This window comes from Sceloporus undulatus, chromosome 6 (genome assembly GCF_019175285.1).
Source record: "Sceloporus undulatus isolate JIND9_A2432 ecotype Alabama chromosome 6, SceUnd_v1.1, whole genome shotgun sequence".
Lineage (NCBI taxonomy): Eukaryota > Metazoa > Chordata > Lepidosauria > Squamata > Phrynosomatidae > Sceloporus > Sceloporus undulatus.
Window position 1 is genome coordinate 68809597 of NC_056527.1, and position 19097 is coordinate 68828693.

The following is a 19097-nucleotide window of genomic DNA, read 5'->3' on the forward strand; positions in this document are numbered from 1 at the left end:
GTGAAACCATGACATTTTTATTCCCATAAATTTTTCTTTTTTATTTCCTTTTTCTATTCTTACATCTATCCAATCTTCTATTCTATTTTCCTTTCCTTTAACTCCTTATTTAACAATCCTCTCAAGTTCTTTGGTAATTTCTTTTCCATTATTATTGGTGTTATTATTGAGTCTTCATTCATTAAGTCCTTTTTATGTCTATACCATATTTCTATTATATTTTTCATAAGTGGGTTTCCAATAATTTTTATTTCTTTCCTAGTAAAGTTCTTTTAAAAAATATTCCATATTCTCATATCTACTTCCTCTATATCTACTTCCAACCATTCTAAATCTATCCCACCCAACATACCTTCTATCACATATCTCAATTGATTAGCCTCATAATATCCTCTTATATTGGGAAGGCCTAACCGTCCCTCTCTTTGTGTTTTATACCAAAATTGTTTATTTAATCATGTTCTTTTCCCTCCATTACAGAATATATCTATTAGCTGTTGCTATTTATTCAGTTTGGTTTCCGACATTTTTAATGGTATCATTCTGAATAAAAAAATTAATTTTGGTAATATTTTCATCTTGATTAATGCAATTCTTCCAAACCAGGATAATTGGATTTTTATATATTCTGCCAATTTTTTTCTCTACTTCTTTCCTTAGTACTACCAAATTCTTATCTTCCATTTCCTTTAAATCTTTCATTATATTTATTCCTAAATATTTTATATTACTTGTTAATCTTATCTCTAAACTTTTTTGTTTTATAAACTCAGATCCCTCTTTTTTTGTATAATTAAATATCATCATTTCTGATTTATTCCAGTTAATCTGTAACCTTGTCATTTCTCCAAATATCTTTAAATGTTCTTTTATTTTACCCAATCTATCCAATAAATTTTTAATCGTTAATATTGTATCATCGTGTTTTTTTTAAAGTCCTATTCCTTCTAAGCTATTATCATTTAGTGAATTATCAAGATATAATTGGTTTATTAATCCTCTTATTCTATCCCCCATTCCAAATCTTTTCATAATTATTTTTAATGTTGGCCATTCCACACAATCAAACGCTTTAAATATGTCTAATGCCAAAATCCCTGCCCTTATTTTTTTTCTCCCCTATTACATGTATTTTATTCAACACTCTACCTACTAAATTGGACATTTGTCTTTCTTTCACAAATCCACATTGATCCTTTCCTATATATTTATACATACATTTATTCAATCTGTTTGCTATTATTGCTGATAAAATCTTTGCACCTTGATTTATTAATGATATAGGTCTATATGATCCTGGGTCCATTAAATCTTTATCTACCTTTGGTATTAAGATTACTAATGATTGGTACCATGATACTGGTATCTTCTCCCCATTCATTATTCCATTTTATAATTCTAACAATTTTGGGATTAATATCTTTTTAAACACTTTATAATATTCTGGTCCCAATCCATTCATCCCCGGAGCTTTTCCATTTTTCAATTTCTTTATTACCTCCACTATCTCTACCTTCTCAAATGGTTGCTCCAGTAACTCTTTATCTTCTTCCTCTAATTTTTGCCCCCAATTTATTTCTAACCATATTTATCATACTTTCCATTTTCTTCTTTTGTGTGGACCTGGCCAACATTTTTGAATTCCTGTTACTATATTCAAAAAAATATCTTCTTAAATAAATCAGATTTTCTGATGAGGGAAAATAGACTTAAGCTGAATCCAAATAAAACGGAGGTACTTGTGATAGGTAACCCCAATCCGGGTATAAGTTCGCCAGTTCAAGATGGGGTCACACTTCCCCTGAAAGACTGCATCTGCAGCTTGGGTGTGCTCCTGGATTCATCGCTTCAACTATCTTCTCAGATTGATGCAACAGCCAGGAGTGCCTATTATCAGCTTCGGCTGATACTCCAGTTGCGCCCCTACCTGGAGCAGCAGGACCTAGAAACTGTCGTACCTCTTGTCTTGATTTATGCAATGCTCTCTACATGGGGCAACCTTTGGGCCACGTCTGGAAGCTCCAAATGATACAAAACATGGCAGCCAGACTGGTCACCAGAAAATCCAAGTTCGACCATATTACACCTATTTTTAAATCATTACATTGGCTGCCTATTAGCTTCCAGACACAGTACAAGGTGTTGGTTATCACCTATAAAGCCCTACATGGCCTGAGTCCAGGCTACTTGAAGGAATGCCTCCTCCCATATTGGCAAAAACCACCTTTGAGTGCTCTTTTCCTAAGAAACCCCTATAAAATTCAGGAGAGATATTTATATGTTGACCCATCACTATTTGGCTTCATGAGGTGCAGAACACAATTTGCTACTATTTGCAGCTTTCATCTGTGACTTACATGGTGCATTTTAGGGAATTCATAGGGCCAGTCTCTGATAATTTGTGAACAGGAATCAGTATTATTGCCCCAATATATAAAAAAGGTGACAGGAAAGACCCAGCCAATTACAGGCTTATTAGTCTTTTGGATATTGCTTCTAAATTATATGCTAGGTACCTCTTGGAAAAAATTGAAGACTGGGCAGATAGTAATAATCTACTGGCAGAAGTACAAGCCAATTTCCAAAAGGGGAAGTCAACAATTGATCTGTGCTTTGTTTTGAACTTCCTCATGTGCAAATATGTTCATAACCTGAAACAAAAATTGTATGTTGCCTTTGTTGATTTGAAATCTGCGTTTGATTCGATTTCTAGATTTTTGTTGTGGCAGAAAACAAATATTGACCACCGTTTATTATTTCTTATAAAGTCATTGTATACCAATACATCGTTACAGGTTAAAGTGGACCTGGCAGGACATCTTACTTCAAAGATTGATGCATCTGTAGGAGTTAAACAAGGTTGCATTTTAGCTCCTTTCTTGTTTAACTTTTTTATTAATGAAGTAAAAGACCTGGAGGGTTTGCAATATGCCTCTGTCACAATTCTTTGTCAGGGATGATGGGAGTTGTAGCTGTTCACCTCTGGCTCTAACTCACCACCTTGTTATGCAGCGGTGCTGACCAGCTTTGGTCAGTGGTTAATGCTTTTCTCCAAAGCAGCAGAGTTTCAGAGAATAGGCTGAAGACCCTGACAAACTCTCCTTGCCTTCTCACTCTTCTTCCTGAGATGTCTCCAAACTTCTCCAGGATTCTGCTGGCTCTTGTATCTTCACTCAAGACACCAGACAACTCAGTAGTCTTGTATATAAGATCTACTTTATTCTACTATATACAAATACTCTATGCCCTCACAAACTCTATAATCTCCAATATCTCCAAAACACTCCAACTATCCACAACTACCCACAAAATACATTGGCAAACATAGCAATTATTATAGCCATTGTTAATCACCACCCACTAGTCAGTTTCCACCCAGTGGGTGTGTACATTCATTTTGATTGGTTCACATAGTTCAACCCACACTTAAGAATTTCATCATTTCACCTTGTACACTTAATGAATCTCAGGTGTTTCCAATTGTACATTCTATAATTCTGTCCTTGACATTCAAGACTTCTAAATTACATTAGCTTTTTCACCTGTGTGGCTTCTTAATTGCTCTTGCTTAGTCATTGTGACTTTCACATACACGTTTTATTTCTATTACTGTATATCCCATGTTGCATTTTCCTTAACATTCTTGATACTAAAATTTATTTGTTAATGTATGCGGATGACATTGTTTTGATATCTAGAACGGAGGTAGGTCTAAGGAGACTCCTTGCAAAACTCTCCACATATTGTAAAAACAACAAACTGACAATTAATTACAAGAAAACCCAGGTTATGGTCTTTGGAAGATGCCCAAAAAAACATGTTTGGCACCTAGATGGAAGCATTATATGTCAAGTAAAATCATTTAGATGTTTAGGCCTAGTATATTCAGACACAACATCTTGGAAGGAACAACTGTTAAATTTAAAAATACAATCTTACAGATAGACAAAAGCTGCATTAAAGTTTGCGGCAACTAGAGGGGGAAGTTTAGTAAACCCTGCCTTAATAGTATATAAAGCCAAAACAATGGCACAGTTTCTATATGGGGCAGAGGTTTGTGGTACCACAGGTAAACCAAACATAAACCTGGAACCCCCTCAGAATTACTTCTTGAGGTCATTGTTGGGCCTCCCTAGAGACACACCAACTGCCATGCTTAGATTGGAAACCAACATGCTGAGTATAGAAAGCCTTATAGATAAGAGAATTTTATGCTACTGGCTTAAAGTTCAGAGGATGGATAATAATAGACTTCCAAAAAAATGTTTACTTGAACTGAATAACAGCATGCCCAACAAGAACTGGGTACATCAGGCTGCATAATTGATTATCAAATATGGAATTTCATTAGCTGAAATTAATGAACTGCAATTGGAAGCACAGATAAAGTTTATTAAGAACATAATAAGTGAAACATAGATACAAAAAGATTTCCATACTGCTTATCTGTCCTCATGTGCCCCCTATACTATAAACTCAAGACGTTCTGTATTTTTCCAGACTATTTTGTTAGTTTAACATTTGCAAATTTACGGAAAGCTTTTACCGAATTAAGATTAAATATACATACAGAGACAGAAGATATAGAGGTATCCCAGCAAAAGAAGGTACTTGTGTATATGGTTGTCAAGAGGTAGAGGACCTTGTTCATTACATGTTATTTTGTCCTCTCTACCAAGAACCAAGAGAAAGGTTCATTACACCTATAATAGAAACCAGCCCCAGTCAGAACCCACAGGATATGACCTTTCACCTTCTACTGGACCGGAATAAATATGTAACCTGGAAAGTAGCTTTGTTTGCCTTAGCAGCTAAAAAAATCAGGAATAAGTATATAACAGGGATAGCCATAAACTGTAAAGGCGATGACTATATTTGACAAAAATTTTAATGGGCCTAATGACAATTGTTTGTTTAGAAATCCTGTACCAGATATAAGGTACCCACATTGCAGATATAATTTACATGTATTGTTATACTGTTATATTATTATATTGTTATATGTATTGTTGTTTTGTTCTGTGCAATGACCTTTGGTCAAAAGCAATAAAACTTGATTTGATTTATAATATGATTTTGGCCACAGGAAAGATTTTAGGTTGATGTTGAGGTGATTATATAGTTTGAGGATGCAGTATAGAGTTTGTCTTGTATCTGAGGAAATTATCACACTGTTCTTAAATACTGGAATAGAAGCAGGATTTTAATTGTAATGTCAGGATCGTACTGCATGACTTTGTGGCTGGCCAGTAGCTATCGTGTAGCTAATCTGTGCCTCTGCTGCTACTTTTAATGAACAGGAAAATAGCAATAGCAAGTAGCAAACTCCCACAAATAGCTATGAATTGCACTGTTTACCCATTGTTGAAGCATGCGTGATAGGCCCTTCCCAGGGTAACTGATGAACCCACATTGTATGAGTGAGTGTTACTCTCTTCTCTTCCCCTTCTCTGTCCCCAAACATCCATAGGCATTCTACTTCTGGTGCTGAGAAGGAAAGGAAGTATTGGCTTTTTTCTTAAAACAGGCTTCTCTCTGCTCCCCCCAAACCTGCCAAATAAGGAATTATGATTTACTCATGAGGAGGCAGTCATTCCTCCTTTGGCAGGAGGAAGGGGGGAGAAGTGGGCAGGACAGGGGAACAGGGTTAAGGGGGAATGAAGAAGAGAGCCCGAAGGGATCTTTAATGGCACAACAAGCCCCATTGCACTATTGAAGAGAAGTGCAGTATTAAAAGTTCCAACCCCAGTATGTTTTCGTATTTTTTTTAATAACACAATTGCAGCAAGAGTGAGGTGGGATAATCTCATGCAATAATCTCCTATCTCATCAGTTTTCAGAGGAAAAGCCATACACATAAAATAATATATTGAGACAGGGTTCCATTTTGCACTCTTTAATAAATGATAACCAGGGGAAAGTGTTTTCACAATGCATATTCAATTTATTGCATGCTCCAAATATATGCGCTTTTGTATAAGATAGTCCCAACAATGCATAACTGTTCAGCAACCATTTTGTTTATTTTTTTCTCTTTAGGGGCTGATGTTATCAATTTTGATGGCCAGGGTGTTTTACCATACAGATTTGGACACAAGAAGAAAACACTGAAAACGCTGAAAGATGTCATCGCTCTGAAATTTAAAACCTCTGAAAGTGAAGGTGTAATCTTCCATGGAGAAGGCCAACAAGGAGACTACATCACCCTGGAACTGAAAAAGGCAAAACTGGTCCTTAATTTAAATTTAGGTATGGTTTGATTTAAAAACAAAAACAAAAAACCACCAGCCTATTCACTCTACATTAGATTGATATATTCAGCCATAAACAATCATGTTTCTTGGCTTTATGTTTTCTATTCTTAAGCTGTCTTCAGGAAAAAAAGAGCTGAAAAACAGTTTTGATGTGCAATGAGCAATCTCTTATACAGTTAAAATGAATATAGATTGGTTTCTAGACCTTTTGTCTTATAATGGGATCAAGTATATTCCAGCAATCTTTTAACCTCATGGTACTCAAAACTCTGGCACCAAGGGGAAACAATGCATATTTCTGACTATGACACTTTTGAATATAACTAGGCCTTTTCTCTGACTCTAAAGGCCTATTGAAGTGCTGTGCCTTTATTAACTGATGAAGCCAGTTAATGGCTGTGATTGGAGCTTATCGCACAGCCCCTTGGGATGCTCCTCATGTGGAACGAAAGGAGGTAGGATGGGAACAGAATGGGGGCTATCACCCATTTTATCGCATGCCGGAATGCTGGTGCTGGAAGTTCCTATTCCATTCCTGATCCGTAACCAGAGGAGGCAATTTTCAGGAACACTTCTGAACAGTTCCTTAAGATCACCTCCTTTGGGACAGATCTGGAACGGAATGGGAACATTCAGGTGTGCGATTAAAATCAGTGATAGCCTCCATTCTGTTCCCATCCTGCCCCCTTTCATTCTGCACTGAGAGCATCCCAAGGGGCTCTGCGATAAGCTCCCTTGTTTGCTTTGCCCTGTCTGTCATGTTCAGGTCAGCTGATCTTGCTGTCCTCTACCCATTAGTGCAAGATGGTCTGAAATGAGGAGACTGTTTTAATGTGTATATTCTCCACACAATTTCAAGCCAAGGTTTGGAAAACCTAATTCTTTGGACCAATTTCCACAGTCTTCTAGCCAGCATGGCTACTATGTGGAATAGATATGAGAAGTCACAAGACTCTTCTGAAGTTGTTGGTGTACAATTGCCATAAACCCTAGCCAGCCTAGCCAATATTGAGGAATCCTTGGGGTTTCAGTCCCACAATATCCAACATGGGATGTGCTGTGCTACAGAACCACAATGGGAGCTATACACCAAAGATTATTTCTTACTTAAAACTTTCTGTCACAAATGTGTGGTAGTGAAATAGGTCAGTGAAGATCTACCAGCAAGCTCTAAATAGTTTCAAAGCCTGAATGGAGCTTTATTCTCTATACTTGGCCATGGTTCTTCCTTTGACAACCATTAATTTCTGGAAACTAATCCCTATTACTGAACATTTTTTGAAACTATAATCAAAATGATAATTCTGCTAGTTATTCAAGAAAGCACAGCAGACAGTATTTATAACATAAAAGCCAGCATGATGCTACTTTCTGAAGTGAGATGCTCGCAACAAACTCTCACTCCAGCATAGAATTTGAAGTTGTAAGTTGTGCAGTAAGTTATGCAATAACCAAACATATATCTTTATGACACTTATTTACCCATTTAGGTATAAAATGCAGATAAGCTACTTAACGTTTTATACTAAATAGAGCAAGGAGGATATTGTTTTGGACTGATCCTCAGCCCAGCTGCAATGCAAGAATTGAGCAACTTGGGTTAAATAATTTTAAATCAGCATAATGAGGTAAGGTGGTGGAGTGCATGGTTTTGCTTCTCATCTCCTCATAATAAAAAAGTAATAATAACTGAGCCCAACTTCTGTTTTATAGATATAGGTTTAGCATTAATAAGAAGCACAGTTACTAATGATTTGTTGTTGTTGTTGTTCTTAACTGCCCTCAAGCCGATTTTGACTGATGGTGATAGAATCATAGAATCATAGAATCATAGAGTTGGAAGAGACCACTAGGGCCATCCAGTCCAACCCCCTGCCATGCAGGAAATCCAAATCAAAGCATCCCTGACAGATGGCCATCCAGCCTCTGTTTAAAGACCTCCAAGGAAGGAGACTCTATCACCCTCCGAGGGAGTGCATTCCACTGTCGAACAGCCCTTACTGTCAGGAAGTTCCTCCTAATGTTCAGGTGGAATCTCTTTTCCTGTAGCTTGCATCCATTGTTCCGGGTCCTGTTCTCTGTGGAGATGTCTTATCCTGTGGATAAGACATCTTCTTATCCTAAATACAGATTTCTCATCAAGAGTATCAAATGAAATGGCACTCCCATGTTTTAATAGACTTTTAATAAACTTTTTAAAATAGACTTTTCATATCTATGCAGTCAAAGGCTTTGCTATAGTCTATGAAGCACATGCTGATTTTTTTCCTGGAATCCCTTAGTGCACTCCATTAGGCATCATATATTGCCAATGTGGTCCGGAGTGCCTCTCTTTTCCTGAACCCCACTTGCACCTCTGGAATTTCTCTGTCTGTATGTTATTGGAATCTATGTTGCAGAAGTGTGAGCATACTGGTTTTACCCTTCTTCTTCTGTACCTACAGATTCTTTCTTTCTTGTTCCATTTATAACCTTAAACTTGCCTTTTGGGCAAATAACCTTTAAACATGCTAATATCTTCAAATGCCCCTATAATATGCTTAACAGGTAAGTAACAGTAATTTCCCAATTAATGTGGGAAACCAATGTTCAGAACATTTACATTTCCACTTTGAACCATAGCTGAACTGTGTCTGAATGTGCTAAGACACAAGGGCTCCTTCACATGTGACAGATGAATGATGAATGTCATTCCCTTAAGCTACTTGAGCTTTGGGAATTCAATATGGAGGCCTCTACAAGCATTCAGTATGAAGATAAGATCAATGCCTCTTTTTTTTTCCTTTAATAAAAAGATGAATGGGTCACATGAATCCAGTGGTAATACCAACACTCATCTTCATGAAGCATCTCTTTATCAGATTATTTCAGCTACAAGGAAGGGAAGGTTAGTTGTCCACTCCACCACTCTACATGAGACTGGGTTATTTTTCATGCAGATCATGAAGACAGCTATGGATTCAGCATTCAAATCAGAGCTTCAGAATATTTTTTTAAATAATTACTTTGTTACTCCAATTAGTTGAAAAATTGTGTCTGATTTTAAAAGTTATTCAGATTGTTAAATGACATCAACGGATTCCATTGTGATAAATAATTCACAATATCTTAATTTATTATTTATGTGAAATAATTTTGGATGGGTGCTCATTTTGGCTATTTTAAATAATTTCAAAATTAAAAATTGCATTTTACTAATGTGTTGTTAATTATCAGTGTAATGAATGTCAAAATCTTCACTAAAAGAATAATATATACTAAAAGTATATATTGTATATGTAAAAGTATATATACTAAAAGTATAATATATACTTTTCGTGAAGATTTTGACATTCATTACACTGATAATTGAAAATGTTAGAATAAAATGTTTACTTTTCCAGACCCTGACTCCAATAGGAATGCAGGGGATAGAAGAAATGGTTATCAGTTGGACTGAATGGAGGTGGAGTGCCTCAGCTTGAAATATATAGTATAAATCATAGAAGGAATATTTTATGCAGTTCTGATCACTGGTCACTGCACCTGGAAAAAATAAAGTATAGAAGAGGGGAGCCAAAAGGATCTAGAGATAGAGCAATTCAATGCTGTGGGCTTTTCAGCTTACAAAAAAGTGAATGATGGAGTGGGGAATGATAGAGGTACATACAAATATGAAGAAAAAGGGTCAGAAGCAAACCACTCCTCTCCTATAATACATGAAGCTAGCATCATCCATAATAGGAATGCTGGGATGAAGATGAATGATGAGAAATTCCAAATAGATTACAGGATGCATTTGTTTACATTATCAAATTACTTCCACCAAAATTCAATGATGGGGCAAAACAGACAGGTGGCTTGGAGTGGCCCTGGGCCACTCCAGCCTCAATTGTCCTCCTATCATTCCAGGACCACAGAGACTGGCCACCGTGCGGTCCCAAACGGCAGCTGGGAAGGAGTGGTTTTTCACCAGTCCTTTTCTCATTGGCTTCGGGATGCCTGAGATGGCCTCACAGCAGCTTCCAGCTACATCGGGGGCATGTGTAATCTGCATGCCATGTCCCCGAAGTGGCTGGAAGTTGCACTTGTTGGCCCATCTGTTTCGGGCCAATGACGGCTATCTTAAAGATGGGTTTAAAGGAAGATTAAAAGGATAAGGCTAATATATAGCTACTAATTAAAGCAATATGTGAAGAATGTGAAGAAAACTTGTTCATATTTGCAACTTTGATGAAAAAGAAGAGTGTCTCAACATTTAAGAAAAATCAGACCAGTCATAAGATTTTTCACACTTTAATTAATTTATTTAAAAAATAATTTTTAAAAAGGTTTTCCTTTATGTACTTTCTGTTCAATAACCAATACTTTCACACAGGATTTAGTGCATTTTATGCAAGTTAGATATGGTCTGCTGGAAAGCACATTTTCTATATGGAAAAACCATATATACGCTTGCACAAATGAAGGGTGCTCATTGAAATCCAAAGTACACAGAGTGCTCTAAAACTGCAGAAAAAAATCTTAATATTCTTGCAGGACAGAAGAAAATTACTGAAATTATTTGTTGTTACTGTTGCTGCTGCTGTTATCCCACTTTCGCCCCAAATTTAGAACTGAAAGTAGCTTACAATTTAAAAGAATACAATTGAAAACATACAAAAGTGAACATTAAAATAGAATTAAACTGTTGCAGTATAAAACACAATACTCATTAAAAAGACAAAATGCAGTTTAAAAAGATAAAAGTGCTTAAAAACAGTACAATTGAAACAGTATAACATCCCACCCATAACATAATACCCAGAGCATTATATCCAGATGAAAAGCTATTACCTTCATATCCTGCTTTTCAGCTCCCATAGCTCTTTGATCTGATGCAGCAGAGTTCTTACATGCTTATTAAGACCACCACTAATAGGTGTGATTTTCTTTCCATTCTTGGTCTGAAGATCATCATGCAAATGAGGATAGCATAGCTCTGTTCAGCACAAATTGTTTCTGACAAATGCCATTGAAATTCTAATCATTTCCATTCCCTTTCCCATACTTTTCTCAGCTCAGTCAAGCATTTATCAGTACTGTATGATAAATGACATCTCTTACATATGTGCTTAGTGAGGTGAGAATATATACTTTCAGGTCAGAACTGGGGTTAGGAAAGGTCTACTGGGGAAAAAATAGATACCAAGAATCCTTTAACATGAAGTTTTGATCAAGCTGCAGTCACAACAAGAAAAATGTGGAAGGTTACTGAGCAACATGGCCAAGATGTCCTTTCCTGCTTCTTCTTCTTCTTTTGCAAGTGAAATCAGTTACTAGATTTAATGACTAGATGTTGTCTGTTAACAGTATAACTGCAAACAGTTGAACTATTAATGAACTCAGTATAAATTCAAATGCTAGATGCTGGGAACAAACCAGAATGTTCTTGTTGTCAGTTTCTTAGTACATTTTGCTAATTAGTGTTAGAAACCAAATGCTGGATTTGATGGACCTTTCATCTAATCTGGCAATGTAATTTTTGCCTGTTCTTATAAGCTGCTTTTTTAGAATTCATTTGATCCATTTCTGTAGAACAATGTCTACTTGTTATACAGTTGAAAATTTTACATTCAAGAAAATAATATTATTTCACCAGGGATATATAAAGTCATATAGTTCTGACAGTTGTACCAAGTCAGAAAAGGTCTGTCTAAATCATGTTCTCTACACTGGTTCTCCAATGTCACAGTCAGGGACCTTTCCCAGCTTTTCCTGGAGGTGTCACATATTGAATGTAGGACATTTCTGTCTATCACATATGCGCTGTATCCACTGAGCAAGAGCCCTTTTTTATTTAATCCAGTGCCTAATCACCACTTGTCACTACAGGCATACCTCCGTTAACAAAGCATTTGAAAAAGAAGCTTCTTTTTACAAAGTCTTTCTATGCCTGCCCAGACACTCCTTTTTTCCCCTTCTTTTTCCTCTGTCTTGAAGGAAGTGACTTAGCAGCACCAGAATTGCAAAGGCAGCACAAGGAAGCTTGAGAAACACAAATTTTCAGTGTTGGACTACAAAAGCATGTCTGTAGTAAACAATACAATAAAGCTTAAGCTAAGAAAGAATGGGAGTCTGCTCTAATTGACTCTACTATAGCTGTATGTGCCTATTTACAATTGGCAAGGTAAACAGTAGTGACCTCCAGAAACGCCTATCGAGCATGAGTGAACAGCAGAATAGGGAGAAAAGGGAAAGGAGGCTAGCCTGCCTCAGTAGCACCCTCTAGCGTGCTCTTCCCCCCCCCCCCCAATTTTATTTTATTACAATTCAGGCATAGTATAAAATGGCAACATATTAATACAGAAATGATCGTCTAACAGTTATTAATAGCAAAATAATATAATAATACTAATATGGATATGATAATGTAAAAGCAGAGTACTGAGTTAAAAAGGCCTACAGTATTAATGAGGTTCTAATGATAATCAGATCCTGGCACAATGGAGTCTTCATGTAGAATATCTTTCCAGAACACTTGATGCTGTGGTGGAGGTTGATTCTCATGTGAATTATCATTGATGTACTCTGAAAAGGAACCATTTTTCAGTAAATGATGTTTTTCCAATTTGTCCTTTTTACTTTCTTACATTGCCTGTGAGTTTCTCCATCAGCCCTGTGTCCCAGGTTTTCCTCCATCAATTTTCTATTAAAAGTTAACCTGTTTCCCAGTTCTTAGCAGTTTTCAATCTGGCTATTACTATTAGGAAGGTGATCAAAGTTTTGTATTTCAGTATTTTGTTTCTGCAAGAAAGAGTGAGAAAATTGGTAGTCCTGGGCAAAAATTCACCCTTTGTTTTGTTATTTTGGAGATGATGATATATCAGACCAGAATGTACTTATTTTGGGCCATTCTAAGAAACATGTATGAGGATTCATAAGCCCCCTAGCATGTTTTTAAACACAAAGATACACAAGTTTAGTCACTAAAATGGAAGTCATAAGAAGTGTTAGTATGATGTTGTTGACCTTCTGGTGAGTTTTTAACTTGTATGTTTGTTTGTTGTTTTTTTTTGTTCTGTTTTTTAAATACTGCACTGAATTTAATACTTTTTTAAGGAGGGGAGGGTACCAGGGATTTTATATGTTTTGTATTTTTAACTTTGTTAGCTGCCCCGATTGTTCTCAGAGGGGCGGGATACAAATAAATTTTATTATTATTATTATTATTATTATTATTATTATTACTATTATTATTATTATTAAGTGCTGTAAGAAGTGAAGCCTAGTTTGGGTTGGGGGGGGGAGTCACTCCTGAATGCATTTTTGAAGAAGCCTGGAAATGACCGCTAGAAAGTTCATATATATTTTCTGTACTGTCCAAAAGGCCTGTGTTCCCTCCAGACTTAACACAGGCCAAAACCCCAGGCCAGGATCAGGCCTGATCCTGCCAGACCAGACATGGATCTGGTGGACAGCCTTTATCCCTTGTTGTCTATGGAGTTTCCTGGAAAGTCCATGACAACCCCTAGCTGTTTTCACAGGGGTGTAATCTGCCCCATTTAACAGCCTGGCTGCAGCTCTTTAAACCAACTGAAGTTTATAAACACTCTTCAAAAGCAACCCCAAGTACAATATGTTACTGTAGTCCAAATGGGATGTAACCAAAGCATGTACCACCATGGCCATATCCGACACAGCTGGCACACAAACTTTAGATGTGCAAAAGCACTCCTAGTCACTGCAAAAACCTGAATCTCAGTTCAAAGTTGAATCCAGGAGTGTTCCCAAACTGTGAACCTGCATCTTCAGTGAGAGTGTAATACCATCTAACATAGGCTGAAGCTCTGTTCCCTAATCTGCCTTTCATCTGACCAGGAGCACCTCTGTCTTGTCTGGATTATGTTTCAATTTGTTTGCCTTCATCCAGTCCATTACTGATGACAGACACTGGACCAGGACAGCCTCCTTGGAATGGAGTGGGAAGGAGTAATAGAGTTGGGTGTCATCCACATATTTATGGTACCACACCCCAAAACTCCATATTGAATACCATAAGGGACAAAACAGAACCCTGAGGGACCTCACAGGTCAATGCCCCGGGAGGGGGGGGTGTCGAGCAGGAGTGTCCTAGCATCACTTTCTTGGTTCACCCCTTCAGGAAGGAACGGAGCCACCCCAAGGTCCTATCCTAGAGACCTGGCCCAGAAGGCTAGCATGGTCAATGGTATCAAAAATGACTGAGAGGACCCAACAGGGATACACTTCCCCTGTCCAGTTCTGTGCGTACATTATCCACCAAGGTGACCAAGACTGTTTCTGTTCCATAGCCAGGCCTGAAACCAGATTGAAGTGGTCTAGATAACTCATTTCATTCTGAAAACCCTGAAGGTTATATTCTTTTCTGCATGTTATATATATTTTTCTGCATAGGGCCTCTTTCACAGTATTTCATGAACTGTTAATTGGCTGGCTCTACCTAATTTTGCCCTGATATTTAACATCACAGAATTCTCCTTTCCTAAGGCCAGCATGTTTGAGAAGATGCAACAGTAGGATGCAATACATATGCACTAAATTAAAAGTTGACAGTTAATACAATCAAGGAAAAAGATCTGCTATTTTATGAATGACCCTCAGGATAACAGCTGGCTATGTACATGCATTTATGAAATTTGTTCTGTCCATTATGGCTATGGGCAACAAGTTAACCATATAGCAGATGCTACTCACTTTAGGTCCAGGGCACTTCAGAATGAAATCCTTTTTATGTTCCTAGTAAGGAGAATATTTCATCCTCCCACTGATCTCAGGATAGCCATTTCTGAATGAAGGATTTTAAAGACTAGATAAGAAAGCAATGAATTACAAACAGTTTAAATTATCTTAATCATGGCTTTAAATGGAATGACAGACTTTTAGCACATTTCTCAGTTTGCATTGTATGTGTTATCACCCACATTATCTTCTCCAGCACTACCACCATCCCTGCTGGAGAGATCCTTGTGGACTGAAGATGTCTTTTTAGGAAGTCCCAAAGAGTTATAAAGGAGGCTATTTATAGCAAGATATCTTGGTTTTTAAAAATACTTTGAGCAGGCCTTGAAATGTTTAAGATGTGACTGAAAATCTAAATATCAAGTCTGGTCAAATAAATTCATAAATGTGCATTCTGTATCAAAATCCTTACTATGTCTAGTTAGGTAACACACCAAATCTTATCATTCTGATCAATCATGTGGATTTGTATTGCAGAAGAAACAGGCAAACACTTTAAATTATAGTATAGATTTGTTTGGAAACTAGAGTAAATACATCATGCATACGATGGACTTTGAGTACAATCCTAATATGCCAGGATTTCCAAAGCCCAGATGAGCAAGCTGCATCTATGCTGAAACCCAAACCTCTCCAAGCCAAGCAGAGCTGGAACTTATTTAAAACAACCCCCAGAAGAGTGTTGCCTCCAAAACAGCCTCACCCTAACCTGCTTTAGAAAAGCACATCATGGAGTTAGGATTGCACTCTTTGTATGCAAAAGTTTATACCATAATAAACTTACTAACAATTATAATGCCAAAGTATTCTTTGTTGTTCTAAGTCTCTCTGTTTTCAGAAGAGCCAAAGCATAACTAACTTTGTCTGAATTCAATCCATTATATGGTAGCTGCTGGCCATTCTTGTATAACTGCGTATCAGCAGCTTACTTATGGGATGGTAGTATGACATGACTTTTTATACAATACTCCATCAGAAGAATCCAGTATTTTCTTCTCTTCCTCTTCAACCTAGGTAGCAACCAATATGGCTCAATTTATGGGCACACATCTGTGACTACAGGTAGCCTCTTGGATGACCATCACTGGCATTCTGTAGTAATAGAGCGTCATGGGAGGAACATCAACCTCACACTTGATAGACACCTACAGCATTTCCGGATCAATGGGGAATTTGATTACTTGGACCTGGACTATGAGGTATGCAATTCCAGTTGATCAGTAGTCATATTTAAATGTTCATTGAAATATTTTGAAAATGCCCACGTGGTTTGTATCAACAATATGTAATTTAAAACCCATCATTTGTAGGCACTTTGTTGTTGTTGTGGTGGTGGTGGTGGTGTGCCTTCAAGTCATTTCCAGTTTATGGTGACCTTAAAGCAAACCTATCAATACTTCTACAATTTACTTTAACAAAAGTTTCTCCTTAGCACTTAGGTAAATCTGTCTAGCCTAACCCTGCTCTCATGTTATAACAGAAATGATGGTAGCTAAATGGCTTGTGACATTTATTTTGGCATAGGGCTTTTTAGACATCAGATCACATGTAACACTCAGGGAGAGTTCAGTACTAAAGCATCTATTTTACATACAAAGGGGCTGTTACTCAGTCCTTGGTATTTCCAGTTAAAAAGTCCAGATTTTGGAATATTGGGTTTGAACTTGCATTCATTAATGCTGACTACAATTGCTGCTAGCTACATTTCAGAGGAAAAGGTAAAAGTAAAGGTAGTCCATTCCATTCCATTTTAATAGGAACTTGCCCAATTTTTCTGAATTTTTAAGAATTTTGACAGAAAGTATATTTTAAAAAAAAGTTAATGAAAGCAAAACTGACTGATTTGTTCATGAGCAGGATGGTGGTGCATGCAATCTGGTCACTCCTGCTCCCTTACTCCCTTTCTGCAAGTAAGCAAAATGAGTTGGAAAACTTTGGTTAGTTTAACGTCCAAATTAGAGATCCTTGTTTGTTGCTCCCAAACAAACAACAGTTTTTAAGCAACAACAAACTGTAGGCTGTTGCTGGCTCATGTTTCTGATTTGCTTGGAAAGAGCAAAATTAGGACCAGAAGTTCAAATGATATGCTAAGATATCCTGCCCTGATTAGCTTTCCCATTGACCAAGAAGGAAGAGTGGACAACATGAGCTCATTGTTCATTTACAGTGAATGAGGCTAAGCCAGAAATAATAATAATAATAATAATAATAATAATAATAATAATAATAATAATAATAATAATAATATCAGTGACTTAATCTAAAATGGGCAAATGGAGAAGGCCAATTAAAGGTGGTGGGGCTAAAGTTCTTCCTTAGGGGTTAGTCTGGGAAGGCCCGTGGTAAGAGATCTGTCTTGACGGCCTTCTTAAAGGGATCTAAGGTGGTGATGAAATGGATCTCTTCCAGTAGGTTATTCGACAATTTCGGAGCAGCATAAAAGAAAATCCTCTGGGAAGTCTCAGCTAGTCTAGTCTTCAGCAGGTGGAGTAGATTCTTCCCAGAGGATCTGAGAGTGCAGGGTGGACTATATAAGTAGAGGTGCTCCTGCAACTAACCTGGGCCCAAGCCATGTAGGGCTTTAAAGGTGATAACCAACACCTTATACTATGCTCAGAAGCCAATTGGCAACCAGTAGAGGCTTTTTAAGACCGGTGTTATATGGTCAAATCTGGATTTTCCAGCGACCAATCTGGTTGCCATGTTTTGAATTAATTGAAGCTTCCAAACTTGGCACAAGGGTAGCTCCATGTAGAGCGCGTTGCAGAAATCAAGACGAGAGGTTACTAGCACATGTACCACGGCTTCTAGGTCCCCCTGGTCCAGGTAGGGTCACAGCTGGCATATCAACCAAAGCTGATAGCAAGCACTCTTGGCCGGTTCATTCAAATCAACACATGACCTTGGGCCAGTTACTCATTCAGTCTTTCCTACTTCACAAGCTTGTTATAAGGATGAGGTGATAAGGAGCAGAGCCATTTATGGCATCTTGAGCTCAATGGATGGAAAGTGGGATATAAATGTAAAAAATAATAAATCAGAAGTCCATATCACTCACTGATGATAGAAATATAGAGGTTAGAATAATTTTATACAATATGTAGAATAAACTGGTGGAATTTAAAAAGTCCTATTTCAGAATGAAGATGGTATTTTTAATCAGGATGTGTGTCGTATCCGATTTAATCAACATCCTCATTTTTTGTAGGTTGGGTAGGGTTGGGTTGTAGGTTGGGTTTAGCCCTCTTTCCCTCCTTCATTTAAATGTGCAAACAACTCTGTTTGTTTTTCAAACCAGGTGCATTTTTGTGTAGGTTTTTTTTTCATATATTTGTGCACATTTCCCTTTGATTAAAGTATATAAAATTTCTTGTCCCTTATTTATTAAAAAGTATAAAATTCTTGCCCCTTATTTATTCACATAAATAATTAAAATAATTCAACAGTGAATTATAATTTTGTATTTTAATTGTTAAAAGCATGCTTTTGAGTAATCTAGAGTTTAACATTATTTAATTCCTTGCTTCTAGGGGAATTGGAGGGATTGCCTTTTGGGGGGGAGGGGGGCTGTTTTTTGTAATGATAGATATTTCTAAAAAAAAGATTAACAATTTTATTAGTTATTAACATTACAAATTAATGTTATCAATCTCTCTTAACATTTTAACATTAATGAAGTAATTTTGTGTGAATACTCCATCTGCAGTCCATCACACCAGATTCCATGTTGTTTAAAAGTCCTCTGATCCTCAGGAGCAGATTTGGGGAGAAAAGTAGAAAGGGATATCAGCAGCAGGAAGGAGGTGTTAGTTCTGCTGTTTACATTTTCTTCCATTCACAGAAGGAAAATTAGGAACCAAGCCACTGTCTGCTTGCAACCTTATAAAAGTGCCTCAGAATATAACATCTAGATTGCCTTACTGATGATCTCTCAACCAAGCATGTTACAGAACCAGACCTTGTTAGTGCCAGTTGAATGACAGCATCATGTAGCTTCAAATCAGTACGTCATCTCAGTGAAGTGGTGCAGCTTTTCATCTGCTTAGCTCTTTCTACGTTCAAAACAACCCTTTCCATTGAAATAAATAAAAACAAAAACAGACG

General features: G+C 37.1%; 1 protein-coding gene across 1 annotated transcript in view; it reads left to right on the forward strand.

The window, feature by feature from the left end:
* CNTNAP2 (contactin associated protein 2) overlaps positions 1 to 19097 on the forward strand; it is a 1400287-nt gene that overhangs the window by 638926 nt on the left and 742264 nt on the right. Inside the window, exons 5-6 of the mRNA XM_042471198.1 lie at positions 6040 to 6249; positions 16008 to 16192. Coding sequence (XP_042327132.1) covers positions 6040 to 6249; positions 16008 to 16192 — 395 coding nt within the window. The remainder of the gene's footprint in view (positions 1 to 6039; positions 6250 to 16007; positions 16193 to 19097) is intronic.